The sequence below is a fragment of the Podarcis liolepis genome, assembly GCF_965112155.1.
Source record: "Podarcis liolepis genome assembly, chromosome: 11".
NCBI lineage: Eukaryota > Metazoa > Chordata > Lepidosauria > Squamata > Lacertidae > Podarcis > Podarcis liolepis.
This window is the reverse complement of record NC_139565.1, coordinates 56976577-56990405: the sequence shown is the minus strand read 5'-3', so window position 1 is coordinate 56990405 and position 13829 is coordinate 56976577. Positions and strand designations below refer to the sequence as shown.

At 47.5% G+C, this 13829-nt stretch overlaps 1 protein-coding gene across 2 annotated transcripts in view; it reads left to right on the top strand.

The window, feature by feature from the left end:
* The first annotated feature begins 637 nt into the window (after positions 1–637).
* Positions 638–13829, top strand: part of ARK2C (arkadia (RNF111) C-terminal like ring finger ubiquitin ligase 2C) — a 74432-nt gene continuing 61240 nt past the window's right edge. The window contains exon 1 of one of the 2 annotated variants that reach the window (XM_083466144.1): positions 638–1201. In XM_083466144.1, coding sequence (XP_083322270.1) covers positions 1141–1201 — 61 coding nt within the window. In that variant the 5' untranslated portion in view covers positions 638–1140. The remainder of the gene's footprint in view (positions 1202–13829) is intronic. The other variant, XM_083466145.1, reaches the window with a different exon arrangement.

Genomic DNA, 13829 nt, shown 5'->3' with positions numbered 1-13829 from the left:
TGAAGCATATGTAACCCGAGGTACCACTGTAAAAGGAAGGACGACAGAGAGAGAAATCGGGGTCGAGGACGACTAACACCAGGTGGCAAAACAATTACCAAAGAAATCAAAGTATCCCGCTTGGCACATTTCGAGAAAATATCTTCCTGGAGGGAAAATTCCCCAAGATTTTTGTTTTGTTTTGTTTTTTTTAAAGCTGCCTAGATTTCAAAGCCTGTTGCGTCGTAGCGAAAGACACAACTGCTGTCCCGTCGCCAAAAAGTAAAAAAAGAATAAAAATGCCCGGCGCATCTGTAACCTGCGCGCGCAACATTCTCCCCGTGCGCCCTGCACATCTGCCTTCTCCCCAAGCGCCAGCCTCCGCTGCTGCGCCTCTCCCGGCTCCCACGTGGGGCTCTGGCCATCGCTCCCTCGCTCGCCCCTTTTGTGTGCCCTGGACGGTGCGCGCTCGGGGGCGCGCGTGTGTCCCCCCCCCCGGACGCGCCTCCCTCCTTCGGGCTTCCTGTTTCTCCATCCTCCCGGTTGCGCGCGTGTGTGCGTGCGCGCGCGCGCCCCTGCTTGAAACCCAGCCTTCTTGCAAAAGCCCTGCCTCCAATTGCTGCGCGATCTCCTTCTTTGGTGGGAGGGGAGAGGGAGGGAAAGAGAGAGAGAGGGAAGGAGAAAGAGAGAGAGAGAGAGAGGGAGGGAGGGACCCCAGGGTAAGCAGCAGCCCACCCCCACCCCCCTCCTGATTGGGCCTCCTCCTTGCCAGGGCTGGAGACCATATAAAGGGAGGAGAGGGGAGGGGAGAAAGCGCGCGCGGGGAGGAGGAGGGGAGAGAGGCGCAAAAGGCACCCGCGCAAGGCCTCCCTCCCATTGGCTGCGATTCCCTTTGTGCGCCAGGCAGCTGCGAGCCTCAGCTCTCCATTTGAATGTATACAGGGCACTGGGAAGGGACCATTTCCATGGGCCATCTGTCTTACTCTAGCCCGCAGCAGCAGCAGCAGCACCAACCTCTCCAGAAACAGCAGACGCCAGCACTGCCAAAACCATCACCATCGCCACCGAAAAGGAGAAGGAGGAGGACCGCCGCCGCCGCCACCACCACCATCACCACCGAGGGATAGTTGCAGCGCCAGGGGACCACAGCAGCTGGCCAAGATGGTTTTGGTACACGTCGGCTATCTTGTTCTTCCAGTGTTTGGCTCTGTGCGAAACAGAGGTATCTCTTTATCTGTGCATTTTCTGGTGGGGTTGGGGTTTGGGGGGAGGTGGAGGGGCGGCTATAGGGATGAGGAGAGAGCAACCCCCCCTTCCCTCCCCCCCAAATGACCTGGATGGTTTGGTGATGGTTGCAATGGAAGCCACTGGTTGTGATGCCTTCTTACATACAATTGGCAGAGAGGCGAAGGGGAAGAGGTGTGTGTGTGAGTGTGTGAAAGCGGGGAGGGAGCTGGGGGGGGGTGGAGAGCAGAGCAAGTGTAGGGCATTTGAGAAAGGGGGACAGAGGAGGGCAGCATCCCCTAGTGGTGTCGGGGGACCCAAGAAGCGCAAGGAAAGGGAGCAGTCTGTAAGGAATCGGGGCGCGGGGGGAGATTAGAGAAAGAGATGGAGAAGCGGTGGGAAGAAAGAGGAGCCGGAGGGGGCGAGGGAATGAAAGAAGAGGCGAAATTCGGGGGAGAGGGAGAGGGAGGGCACGAACCGGGAAGGGACGTAGGGGATTGTGTGCGAGAGAGCGCAGGTGGGGGGATACCCCATTAGTAGGAAGGAAAATGGACCAGGGTCGGAGATGGCACGGAGGGAAATCTCTAAGTGGATCGAAGCGTTTTGTTTTGAGAAACAGTCTTGTGTTATTCTTTAGAGATCTTGGGTTGTATTTCAGAGCGATCTCGCCTTTTATGTAGAATAATGTATATCCCACCCCCACCAATGTCCAGTTAACTCCATTTTATATATTCTGGCGAGCCCCTCCCCTTTCTTCTCCCTCCCCTTCCCACCTGACAAATATAGATCCATGCCTGCGAGGAACACTAAACTGCCCCTTTCTATATATGCAGATTGTAGGGAACTTTACATGGTGGTTGGTGTGGTCGGAAATTGGAGGGTTTTGCTTGATGCCCATAGGATATAAATCTAGGATCCAGGATTTTTGGGGGCTTTTTTTTGGGTGTGTGTGTGTGTTTGTGTGTGTGTATTTTTATTTTATTATTTTTAAAGTAATTGCCTTATATGTGATCCCAAGCCCCTATAAAACGAAAAGCAAATTATGAGCTCATGGCGAGGCCAGCTGGTTTCATCCCTCGCTCTGCCTTCTGGTGAACTCTGTTCAGCCTCTTTTGTCTTCTCCCTCCCCCCAAATATACTTATCCAGTGGATTTTAATCCTTTTTGAGGGGTTTTGGGAACCCTCCAACCCAGCCCTGCCCCTCTCTTTTTTGTGAGGTTTGACATAGGTGTCTGTGCATTCCCACACCAAACACCCCACTTTTCTTATGACATTTGAGCAGTTTCTAATACCCAGCCCTGAAATATTCACAGAGCAGTGTGTGTCTTTCGATTTGAGATGCACCCCGGTTTCCTATACCGAAATCCAAATTAACAGCAATTATTTTCCATCTCTGGATTTGAATTTAATATGGGATGTGTATATGGCCATTGCACATATCCTCCAAGCTTCCCTCTTCCCTCCCATTCCTATATAGCCGTCACAGACAATGGTTTTGAATCCTCTGCTTCCTTTTTCTTCTTCTTCTTTTTTTTTTTTTTTTGGAACGATTTGTCCTCCTCCATTCCATGTATTTTCTTTCAATCAAATTGAGGATGCATTTAGATGTCATGGCTGATTCCTTCCCCGCACCCCCTTTCTCTGAGAGCCATTCTTGCCTTAACTATATAATCTCCTTTTTCCACCATGCCTGCCTCCTCCCCTTCTGTGGCTCACGGCTGATCGAACCCCTAGGATAGAACAACGGCAACAAAATCTTCCAGTTTAATTAAAGCGACTAAATAATATAGCCCGTTTTCCTGCTAAGCCAAGGCATTCTGCTCATCTCCGCTAAGATGCGATCCATCAGTGAGGTGTGGACAGTTAATAGAAACACCCCCCCCATAAGAAAAAGAGTCTAAGACCCTAAGGCGAGACTCCTGCCATTGTGCTCCTGAGACCTGTGGGTTTCAGTAGCTACCCCACCTGCCACCCAAATCTCTTTGGGCTTCATCATTCCTAGGCTCAAATCCTGATCTCTGCGAAACACAGGTGAGGAGATGGAGGGTGTAAAAAAAGTGGGCTTCCAAGACACCGGGTCGAAACAGGCATCAGCATCCGCCCCCCCCCCAGCCTCGCACATCCCTCATTCTGCTGCTTTTGCCTTTCCTCCCCTTTGCCCCTCCCTCCCCGCCCCCCCACTGTACATGTGTATGTACATAACAGCTTAGTTTCCGCACATGGTGGCATCTCTGTTTCCTTTAATTGCAGCCTCTTCTGGTGTGGTGTTGGTGGTGGTGATGATGATGATGGGATGGCGACATTTTTTTTGCATTGATCCAAATCTTTTTCTTTCTTTGTTTGTTTCCAAATTTATTTTGTTTCCTCATCGTGTAGATCAGTGAATGGTCAACCTGCTGCCCCTTCCGTTGCCTTGTAGTTTTCTGCCTCTGCATTTTAGCTCTAATGTTGACACCCCCCACCCCCTTCTTTAACCATTTCCTGTATCCATCTGAGGAACTGCACTGGCCTTTTAAGCTGAAGTATCCTCTTTCGGTGGTGGTGGTGGCGTTGCTGCAAAACAGGGGTGGGGGGGTTGTCGGCTGCTGGGAGGAGGAGCTGATGATATTTTAAAGCCGGAATGCTACCTCCCTCCCTTGCCTGCTCAGTTATCCTTGCATGACTTGAAAATGCAAAGGATTATTTATTTATTTTAAAAGCAAAGAGAGAGAGAGAAGGCACTGTTTGATCACTTCCAAAAATTATGCTTCTCTGCAAAATATGATAGTGATGTAGCCAAGAGCTTCTTCCTCAACGATTATGGTTTCCTTAAAAAATAAATAAAGAGCCAGCAGGCTGTAATTTCAAATTCAGGTGTCATCTGGGAGAAAGGGGGAAAATTTTGCTTGTGTTCTTTGCCTCTGGGGAGAAGCGCCAGGAACAATAGATTTCACCTCTCTTTGGGTCTCATTGGCTTCCAAACACACCCACTGAGGAACTAAGGTTCTGGGTTAGGTGGTATTTGCCCCTGCTAAAAACCATCCAGGACTTTCTGACAGAGGATACTGAGGCTTAAAGCTGAAGTCTTAAACCACCAATCTTCCTGTGAAAAGAAAAAGGAAAGAAAGAATATGGTAGACAGACTGTATGCTCAAACCTGTTTCTCTTTAGCTGTCATTGTAGTAGTCTAGAAGGGGTGGTGTTGGGGAAACAGGCCATTTTCCAATATAGCTCTAGTTTTATAACGCCATTTTTGTATCTTCATCCTGTTTAGCTGAGTACATTTGCACTGTAAATTCCTGTTAAGTGGATTCATTTTGCTTCAGTTGGGTGGAGGACAATTTCTTGGGGTTTTTTGCTCCCCTTGCCACCCAAATCTCCGCCCTAACCTCTGTTCTTGTATTCGATCTTGGTTTCCGAGGCAAATTGACTTTGGCTTTGAATTTCTTACAAAAGAAAAAGAAACCCTTGCAAATTAAACAAACAAACAAACAAACAAACACAACCCCCCCCCCAATCATCTGCCAAAAAGGCTCTGCGAATGAACACCTTCTTTACTTTGGGAGCTCGTTGTAAATTACACATAGATACACTCTCACAGACTCGCACACCTCTCTCTCCTCACCCAAATTCCTCCCTTCCCAACAGTTGACCTCCATCTGTTCCCTTTGCAACCTGAACCCCACTCAGCACCCACAAAACTCCCTAACAAAAACCGATGTGTCCCATGTCTTTAATGTAACACAAAACATTCCCCCATACATGCACCATTTAAACACACACACAAAAAAAACACCCCTATTGGGTGGCAATTTGGATCCAATCCTTCTCTTTTGGAACAGCCCAGGGGGGCGGGGAACCAAAACATGCAAACTAACGAAAAGGAGGAAAGAGAGAAGAAAAAAACAAAAAAACAGAGGAAAGTGGAATGCTTGCTTAGCAAAATGGTTTTCCATTCAACAGGGATAACATTTCTCTCTGCTGTGCTGAATTTTTTACTTCCTGTTCTTATTTTGTGGGTAAATTTTTTTCTGTATTCAGATATCCTTTGGTTGTGTATTTCTTCCACCTTTTTTCTTGTACTAAAACTTGAAGCATGGTCTGTATTTTTTTACATTACCTAGTTTTTTCTGATGTAAAATCTCTCTCCGTAGAGACATACCCCGCTGAAATGTAATGTGCAGTAGCTGATACATCTTATTCATTGTATGCCGCTTCCGTTCTGTTGCCCTTCCACGGCATGGTGGGCCCCTGTTGCCTTTTGTATTGTGTGCATGACAACATTGTTACAACACAGTTCCACTAATACTAATATACAATCTCTCAATAAAGAAACTAGTTTTCCTATATTAACCTAGTGTGCTTTTTCTATTGCTGTCCCCCACCCCATTTACTGTTGTATTCCTGCTGTTTTAGATTATCTCCCCCCTCTCCCGCCCCCGCTTCTCCACCCCCACCTCCTCCCCCATTTGAGTGAATGGATCTTTTTTTCTCTGGGAGGGGGGAGCGCCACCAATATTGGGTTGGAGGGGGCGGAGTAGAGAGTATGAATGTTCTTTCTCCCATATCTACCTTCAAGCATTCTATAACCTGTGAATACCAACTCTCTCTCTCTCTCTCTCTTTCTCTTTTTCTCTCTAGATACACATCCTATATTATCTTTCCCCTCCCTAGGTGGAGATGACTCTCTAATTGAGGTGCGCCAACCTTTTGCCAAGCTGCCCCGTCCCCCGGCCAGGTGTCCCAACATCTGGAGGGTGCCAAGTTGGCAAAAGGCTGGTCCTCAGAGCGCCCAAGATGAAAATGTAGAGAGGTGTGCATGTAAATTCACACACTGGCGAAAAGTCCAAAAATGTTAAACGCAGGAGAAGCTTGCTAGCTGCTGCGAAATCCCAAGGAGAGGTTTATGTGCGGAACATCACACCAGGTTGCTAATCGGTGTGAACAATGACACCAAAGTGGATGGGGCTGTGGAGAGAGAGAAAATTAGATATATATTGACAAATAGCCACTTATTTTTTTAAAAAAGTATCTCCGTCCTCTTCACGAGCCTTCCTTTTGAGTTTGAGGATGCATGTTCATTCCTGTAGGTAAAAAACCTTTAGTTGTTTGTAGCTAAGGATGACCTTGGGAAGACGGAGGGGTGGGAATGGAAGTGGGGGGTGGACAGGTGTGGGTTGCAAATGGATCCCTTAAGACGTTAAATTCTCCCCCTGGCCATACGCCACTCACAGCCAAAGGTCCTTGCAAGACTCTGAAAGAATAAGCACTAGATAGACCTTTAAACGATTATCTTGCCCAGGGCAAAACCAAAGTGACTCACAACCAAACTAGATACCCATTCTACCTTCTTTCTCCCTCTGTTTATCAATGAACCAGCCTTTAGACAACTGTCTTTGTGTGTGTGTGTTTCTGTGCGTGTGTACATCCATGCAACACATACATGTGCAGAGCAGGGGCCAAGGAACACCCCCCTCCCCCAAAAAAACCTATTTGCGGTTCAATCTGATTCATGCCTACTTGGGAGTAAGCCCCGCCTGTTTCCAGCAGGGCTTACTCTCAGGTAAGTCTGTGCAGGATTGCAGTCCTGGGGGATTATGCCCCAAACCGGCAGCCATGGTTAAGGGAGCACCCTTATGTAACACCTTGGTCCCGTCTTCCACTGCCTACGTGCCGGGAGAGAACGAAGAGCTAGACAAAAGAAAGCCGAACCTCAGTCTCCCCTAAACAAAACCAGGAAGGAGGGGGGGGGCAGGGAAGAGAAAGTAAAAGGTCGTTGGGTTCACCCCTCTCCCATCATCTTTCATTCAGGTGGGGCGAAGAATAAATCCAGTTTGTGTTAAAACGTTCGAGACCGCGCCAATGGTTTTGGAGAGGGAGGGGCGGAGAAAGGAGATATAAGACCAAGTGGAGAAAATAATCATCTTTGTAGGAGGCGTCCCAGTTTGGGGGGGGGGCAGGTGGCCAAGCCCCTTTCCTGTTGGCTCCATCCTTCCTGCTTCATGCACCTTCCCCCATGTATATCCTTAGTCAATCGTTTGGTCATTGCCTTCCTCCTTGTTTGACCATACGCAAGACACATCCGACATATTGCTTCTCCTCTCCCCCCTCCTCCTTCCGAACGTAGTGAATGCTCTTTAGGCCTTTGTTCTTGACACTGTCCTAAGCCAGGCCTGGCAGCTTAGCTGTTTGCTGTGACACACATCCATCTTATTACCACACGTTTTTTTTAAATATATATATAAAAAAAACAAAACCAGAGCCAGGCTGTGCTAGCTTGCATGGAAGAAAGAAATATCTCTAGGTGCATGCCTTTTGCAAAGCCGTGTGTGTGTGTGTGTGTGTGTGTGTGTGTGTGTGTGTGGATGAGGCTGGCCATCCTTTGATGATGTGATTTTTTTTTTAATCCCTCCCCCTTCCTTCCCTTTCTCTCCCCCTTCTGCCTTTCTCCCCACCCTCCCACAATATAACCATTTTGATTTTCCTTTGGGGAATGAGAGGCCGTAAACACAAGCCACCCACCTCGCCAGAGGTATCTGGTTCCTGGCTCCGGCCAGAGGGAAATATATAAGACTACGACAGCTGCTCCCCACCCCACGCTTCTCCCCACCCCACCCCACCTCACTCGACTCCGGCTTTTGTTCAGATAGCAGCAGTTTCGCTGCATCAACAGATAACCCTCCACCAGATCTGGTCCTAGAGATTAATGCCCACGCAGATCAAAACCGTTCCTTTGCTGCAGCTGGGGGAGAGTTTCAGTGCTCTTAATAAGGCCGGGAAAGCTGCTTGGTTAATAGGAAGTCATGCTAAGTCATTTGTCATCTGAGTACCACGGCTGACCTGTCTCGCCAGAAGCACATTCTTAGGAGAGCACAGGTGTATCTCTGCCACATCTCGCCATTAAACAACCCGAGGCCTCCATAGTTCACATCATTCATTGAATGCATCTGCAACTGACCTCCCACAAGTCGTGGATATTCCGGTTTCCCCTCCTTCTTTTGTTTCGTTGACACTCAGTGTGAAATGTCTTGACAAGCACAGATCTCTGCCCCTGCTGTGGGCATGAACGCTCACACCATATTAGGTTTTCTGGAGTCTATCTATCTATCTATCTATCTATCTATCTATCTATCTGGGGCACCTTAACCTAGCCAGGTCCCACCAACACACACCTGAGGGTCTCCAGGATGTACTAAGCGTGGTTGATGAGGGATAATTCTGGAGGCAGAGCTGGTGGTATTCCTTTGTCCATGTGTTCAGTTCAATGTGGAAGAACATGGCACCCTGAGGTTCGTTTTAAACAAGCGGACATGTTGTCCTTGTGGTTGACGGTTGGAAATGTGTGTGGGTCTGCCAGATGTTCAGAAACTAACAGCAACATTGTGCTATGCATGTTTACTCTGGCTGCAATCCTATTCCCTGCTTGGAAGGAAGTCCCATAGAACTGAATGGGACATGTGTCTGAGAAGACATGGATAGGATTGCACTGTTGGTCCCGCTGCACACAATGGACTTTACACGCAGGTAAGTGTGTCTAGGATCACTGGATCCGTATCTCTGACTATTTCCTTGTCCCTACTGGCAATTGAAGCCCAATTCTATGTGCTTTCCTTGCTTTTTGCTTCCTTATTTTAAAGTCTCCCCAAAACCTCCATTTAGAACAAATAATGCAATGTCAGCAAACCAAGGCCCGCCTAATAACAAGCTGGCACGGTTGTTTTCCGAACAAGGGTTGTAGGTGTTGCCTTTTTTAACATAATGCGATTGTTGTTGTTCCTTTAAAAAAAATAAATCATGTTGTCTGAGCACTCACATTACCCTAGGCTGGGTTAAGTCTGACAGATATAGGGCACATTGCGCAGGGAGCATAGCCTTGTGAACACTGTCGAAATGAGTCAGACCTCTGCAAACAGAATTCTTGAGCATCTTCAATCCAGGTCAACCTACAGTGGCCACGTATGGATGGCCAGAAAAAAAGGACAAAAGAGAGGACAGATTTGCATAAAATTAGCATTTGCTAATTTGGGTGTGTATACGCACTTTTGGGAATGATTACTGCAATTCAAGTACAGTGGTACCCTGGTTCTTGAACAGCTTCGTTGACGAATAAATCGGCTCCCGAATGCCGAAAACTTGGGAAGTAAGTGTTCCAGCTTTTGAATGTTTTTCGGAAGCCGAACATTTGATGTCACTTCTGCCTGAGTTCAGGAAGCTCCTGCAGCCAATCGGAAGCCGCGCCTTGGTTTTCGAACAGTTTGGGGGAGTCGAACGGACTTCCAGAATGGATTAAGTTCGAGAACCAAGGTTCCACTGTGGATATAAATGCAGGTTGACATGGTGGCGAAGACATTGACTCGGTGACCTGTGTCCCAGCTCAGTCCGCTATCCAGTCGGTACAGCACGAGACTCTTTTTTTTATTGTTATTATTTTATTTTATTTTATTTTGGAAAATATTTTATTATTAAAATAATTCAGCATTAATACACACATATTGCAAATATACAAGCATACAAACATACATTTCATACAATCCTTAAAAATGTTCAAACATACCTACACTCAATCCCACAGATAATTCCTTTTCCCATCACCATCCACCACCCCTCACCCCACCTTTGTGTTAGACTTCCAATCTACTCAACTGCAATTTCTTTCCACTTCTATTACTTTCTTTCACACACCTTTAACCTAATGTCATGCTTCTTTTTTCTATTACACATTGTTATCCTTCTTATTTAGTATTTCAGTATTTAAAACGGAACTTGTTTATTCTAATAGGAGTTCTGATTTTTCAGTATGGTTTTGCAATATATCCAAAACAATGGGAGAAATTGGAAGGATCTCAAAAGAGAAGATAGACAGGGATTGGAAGGTGTTTAAAGGATACTTGCACTTCAGAGTCTTTGATATCCCCACGTACCATGTTCTTTGACTTGAAACCAGACTCGGACTGGGCAGGCCTTCAAATAGAGAACTGTCTGTTGCAAAATAGAAGAAATACCCATCGTAGGTCAACTGTGCAAAAGGGGCTCTAGTGGCATGTCCTGATTTCTTCCTTTCTTTTAAAAAAGGAAATATATGGGATCTTTAGTCTGCCTTATGTCACATGCCAGCACCTGGAGTGTTCTCTAAAATGGGAGACTCATCCTATTCAATGGATATTCTTGATCAGGTGGAGGACCTGAGAAGTGGATCTTGAGCAGAGATGAAATCTCCGTGCTTGGTCCTCTGAGGAACAGACCTGGAGCCCTCTTTGATGATGCAATCCCATGCGACGCCTACTCGGAAGTAAGCCCTACTGAGCTCAATGGGACTTCACAGTGCAATCCGATCCGTGTCTACTCAGAGGTAAGTCCCACTGAGTTCAGCAGGGCTTACTCCCAGGTAAGTGTGTATAGGATTGTAGCCGAAGGGACTTCTTTTTTTCTTAGCACTTCAGTCCCAAACAGGGGCTCTGGATTTCATTCTGCTCAGCGCTGTGTGCAGGGTTCCACTAGTGTACAAGCACATCGCACAAATGCGGCATTTTATATTGGGTTCGGCAAGCAGCACCACAATGTGCAGCTGTTTCTTTTTGAAAAAGCAGTTGTTTCTATCCCTTGAAAGGGCCAAGGAAGTTTTGCAAGCATCTGGGACATGGGTAGGCAAACTAAATCTGGGGGGCCGGATCCAGCCCAATCGCCTTCTAAATCCGGTCCGCAGATGGTCCGGAAATCAGCATGTTTTTACTTGAGTACAACGTGTCCTTTTATTTACAATGCATCTCTGGGTTATTTGTGGGGCATAGGAATTCATTCATTATTTTTTTTTCCAAAATATAGTCCGGCCCCCCACAAGGTCTGAGGGACAGTGGAGCGGCCCCCTGCTGAAAAAGTTTGCTGACCCCTGATCTGGGCCATCTCTGGTGAAAATGCAGAGCAGGTCGTGTTTGTCATCACAGCAGTATTAATATCCTGCTTTGTCCTCAATGATTACCAGAAAAATAATAACCATTATGCAAATATTATGCCCGGTTGTATATAAGCCAGGAGTTTTCCTTGGTACAGAGATTAGGTTTGCTCACTGTTCTGTGTGGTGGTTGTTTTTATTTCTTGCTTTGCGTTAAGTTCACATCTCCAATGCGCATTCACCTCTGTCCTTGCAAACAAGAACAAGGACCACCAAATCAGAGCTCCATTGCACCCTGAACCGAGAACTCCTGGTGTCAGTAGGGTGATCTCATTGTGGTCTTTGTGGATGCTATTTCTGTGGTGTCAATCCAACAGACCTTCTTTGCAACCTGCTATGACAAATCAGAGAAAGGCAGGGCCGGCACTTCCATAAGGCTGAATGAGGCGGCTGCCTCAAGCCGGCAGATATTGGATGTCACGAAATGGCGGCAAATTTGGTTTGATATTGTAATTTTACTGCTAGGGAGCGGGATGGGTGCTTGTGGGATTTCCTGCCTCAGGTGCCCAAAACACTTGGGTGGCTTTGGATAGTTTGACCTGTGGGGGAAGGGACCATTTTCTGCTCTGCCTCAGGCAGAAAAATGTCTTGAGAGGTGCCGGAACTGAGTTCTGGGGAGTTCCAGCTGAAAAAAAGCCGTTTCCCAAAACAATGCATTCTGGGAATGGTGGCAGTGACCAGAGTCGCAAGAGGCCAACTAGAGACCAGTGGACACAAGATAACAGGCACTTGATATGCCATATTTCTTAAATCAGGGGTAGGCAACCTAAGGCCCAGGGGCCGAATGCGGCCCAATTGCCTTCTCAACCTGCCCCATGGACGGTCCAGGAATCAGCGTGTTTTTACATGAGTAGAATGTGTGCTTTTATTTAAAATGCATCTCTGGGTTATTTGTGGGGCATAGGAATTCGTTCACCCCCCCCAAATATAGACTGGCCCCCCACAAGGTCTGAGGGACAGTGGACCAGCCCCCTGCTGGAAAAGTTTGCTGACTCCTGTTTTAGGCACCTGCTCCTAATGGATCTCTGGCCGCAAGGGGCCTTTTCCATCGCTTCCTAACTGAACCTTAAGTAAAATAATAATCTTGAGATGTTCAGGGTCGCACTTGACCCCTTCTGCATCCTGTCACTGCTGTGTCCTTCGTCTGAGCCCATGTGATGGGGGGAAGGAGGTGTTGCTGGAGCCAGGATCGAAAGAGCAATTGCAGTCCCATAACCAAGGAGTCCTTGAGTCCCATCGGAGGTAGGGAGCGATGGCAGCCTTGAATAACTCAGGGAAGGGAAGCTCTCAGCGAGTCCTGGGCAAGCTGTGGGGAGATTTGGCGTGGTTGATTTGGCTGAGGACGTGACTGGGATCGTAGCCAAGCTGTGCTGATTCCCTGCAAAGCAAGGTGGGAGGCAAGTTTAAAGAATCGGTGGTTGCTAGTGGCGATGGCTGCGTTCTACCTCCAACTTTCAGAATGCCTCTGCGTACAAGTTTCTGGAAACACCAGGAAGGGAGAGGGCTGTTGCAGACTTTCCTAGCCCAAGGTCACCCAGTGAGTATCGTGACGGAGCGGGGCTTTGAATTATGGCTTCCCAAGTTCTAGTCTGACACTCTAAACTAATCACTATAACAGACTGGATCAGACATCTGATTGGCCACTGTGAGAACAGGAAGCTGGAGTAGATGGGCTGTCGGCATACTTTCCAATATTTCTCCGATGAAAATAGGGATGTCCTATTCACGCGGGTGGCGCTGTGGGTTAAGCCACAGAGCCTAGGGCTTGCCGATCAGAAGATCGGCGGTTCGAATCCCCGCGATGGGGTGCGCTCCCGTTGCTCGGTCCCTGCTCCTGCCCACCTAGCAGTTCGAAAGCACGTCAAAGTGCAAGTAGATAAATAGGTACCACTCTGGAAGGTAAACTGCGTTTCCGTGCGCTGCTCTGGTTAACCAGAAGCGGCTTAGTCATGCTGGCCACATGACCCGGAAGCTGTCTGTGGACAAACGTCGGCTCCCTCAGGCAATAAAGCAAGATGAGCGCCACAACCCCAGAGTCGTCCGCGGCTGGACCTAACATCAGGGGTACCTTTACCTTTTATTCAATAATAATAAATAATAATAACAATAATACCCCACCAACTAACCCCCAGCCACTCTCAGCAGCTTCCAACATATATAAAAACACAATAAAACATTAAACATTAAAAAACTTCCCTATACCAGGCTGCCTACAGATGTTTTCTAAAGGTTGTATCTCCTTGGCTTGGGGGTCACGTAACTCCAGAGCTTTTTAAAAAAATATATGTTTAGGGGTACTCTCATTTTGACTCAAGAAAATCACCATTTTATAGTTCAAATCGGGGAAAATAAATACAGTAAATGGAGAAAAGTTCAAAGATTGGCAAAACGTTTAGGGGCATGCGTCCCCCTGCGTCCCCCGAGAAAGAAAAGCACTGCGTAACTCCATACTCTCCAACATTTCTCCAATGAAAATAGGGATGTCCTAAGGAAAAGCGGGACATTCTGGGATCAAATCAGGAACCAAGGCAGCTTCTGTGAATCCAGGACTGTCCCTGGAAAATAGGGACACTTGGAGGGTCTGAGAGTCCTGTGGAAAACTGGCAACTGGTTTTCAGAAGCATTCGCCTCCCGTTGTGGACGGGGCCGGTGCTATTATTAGGCCAGCTAGGCAGCTGCCTCGGGCGCAGACCTCAAA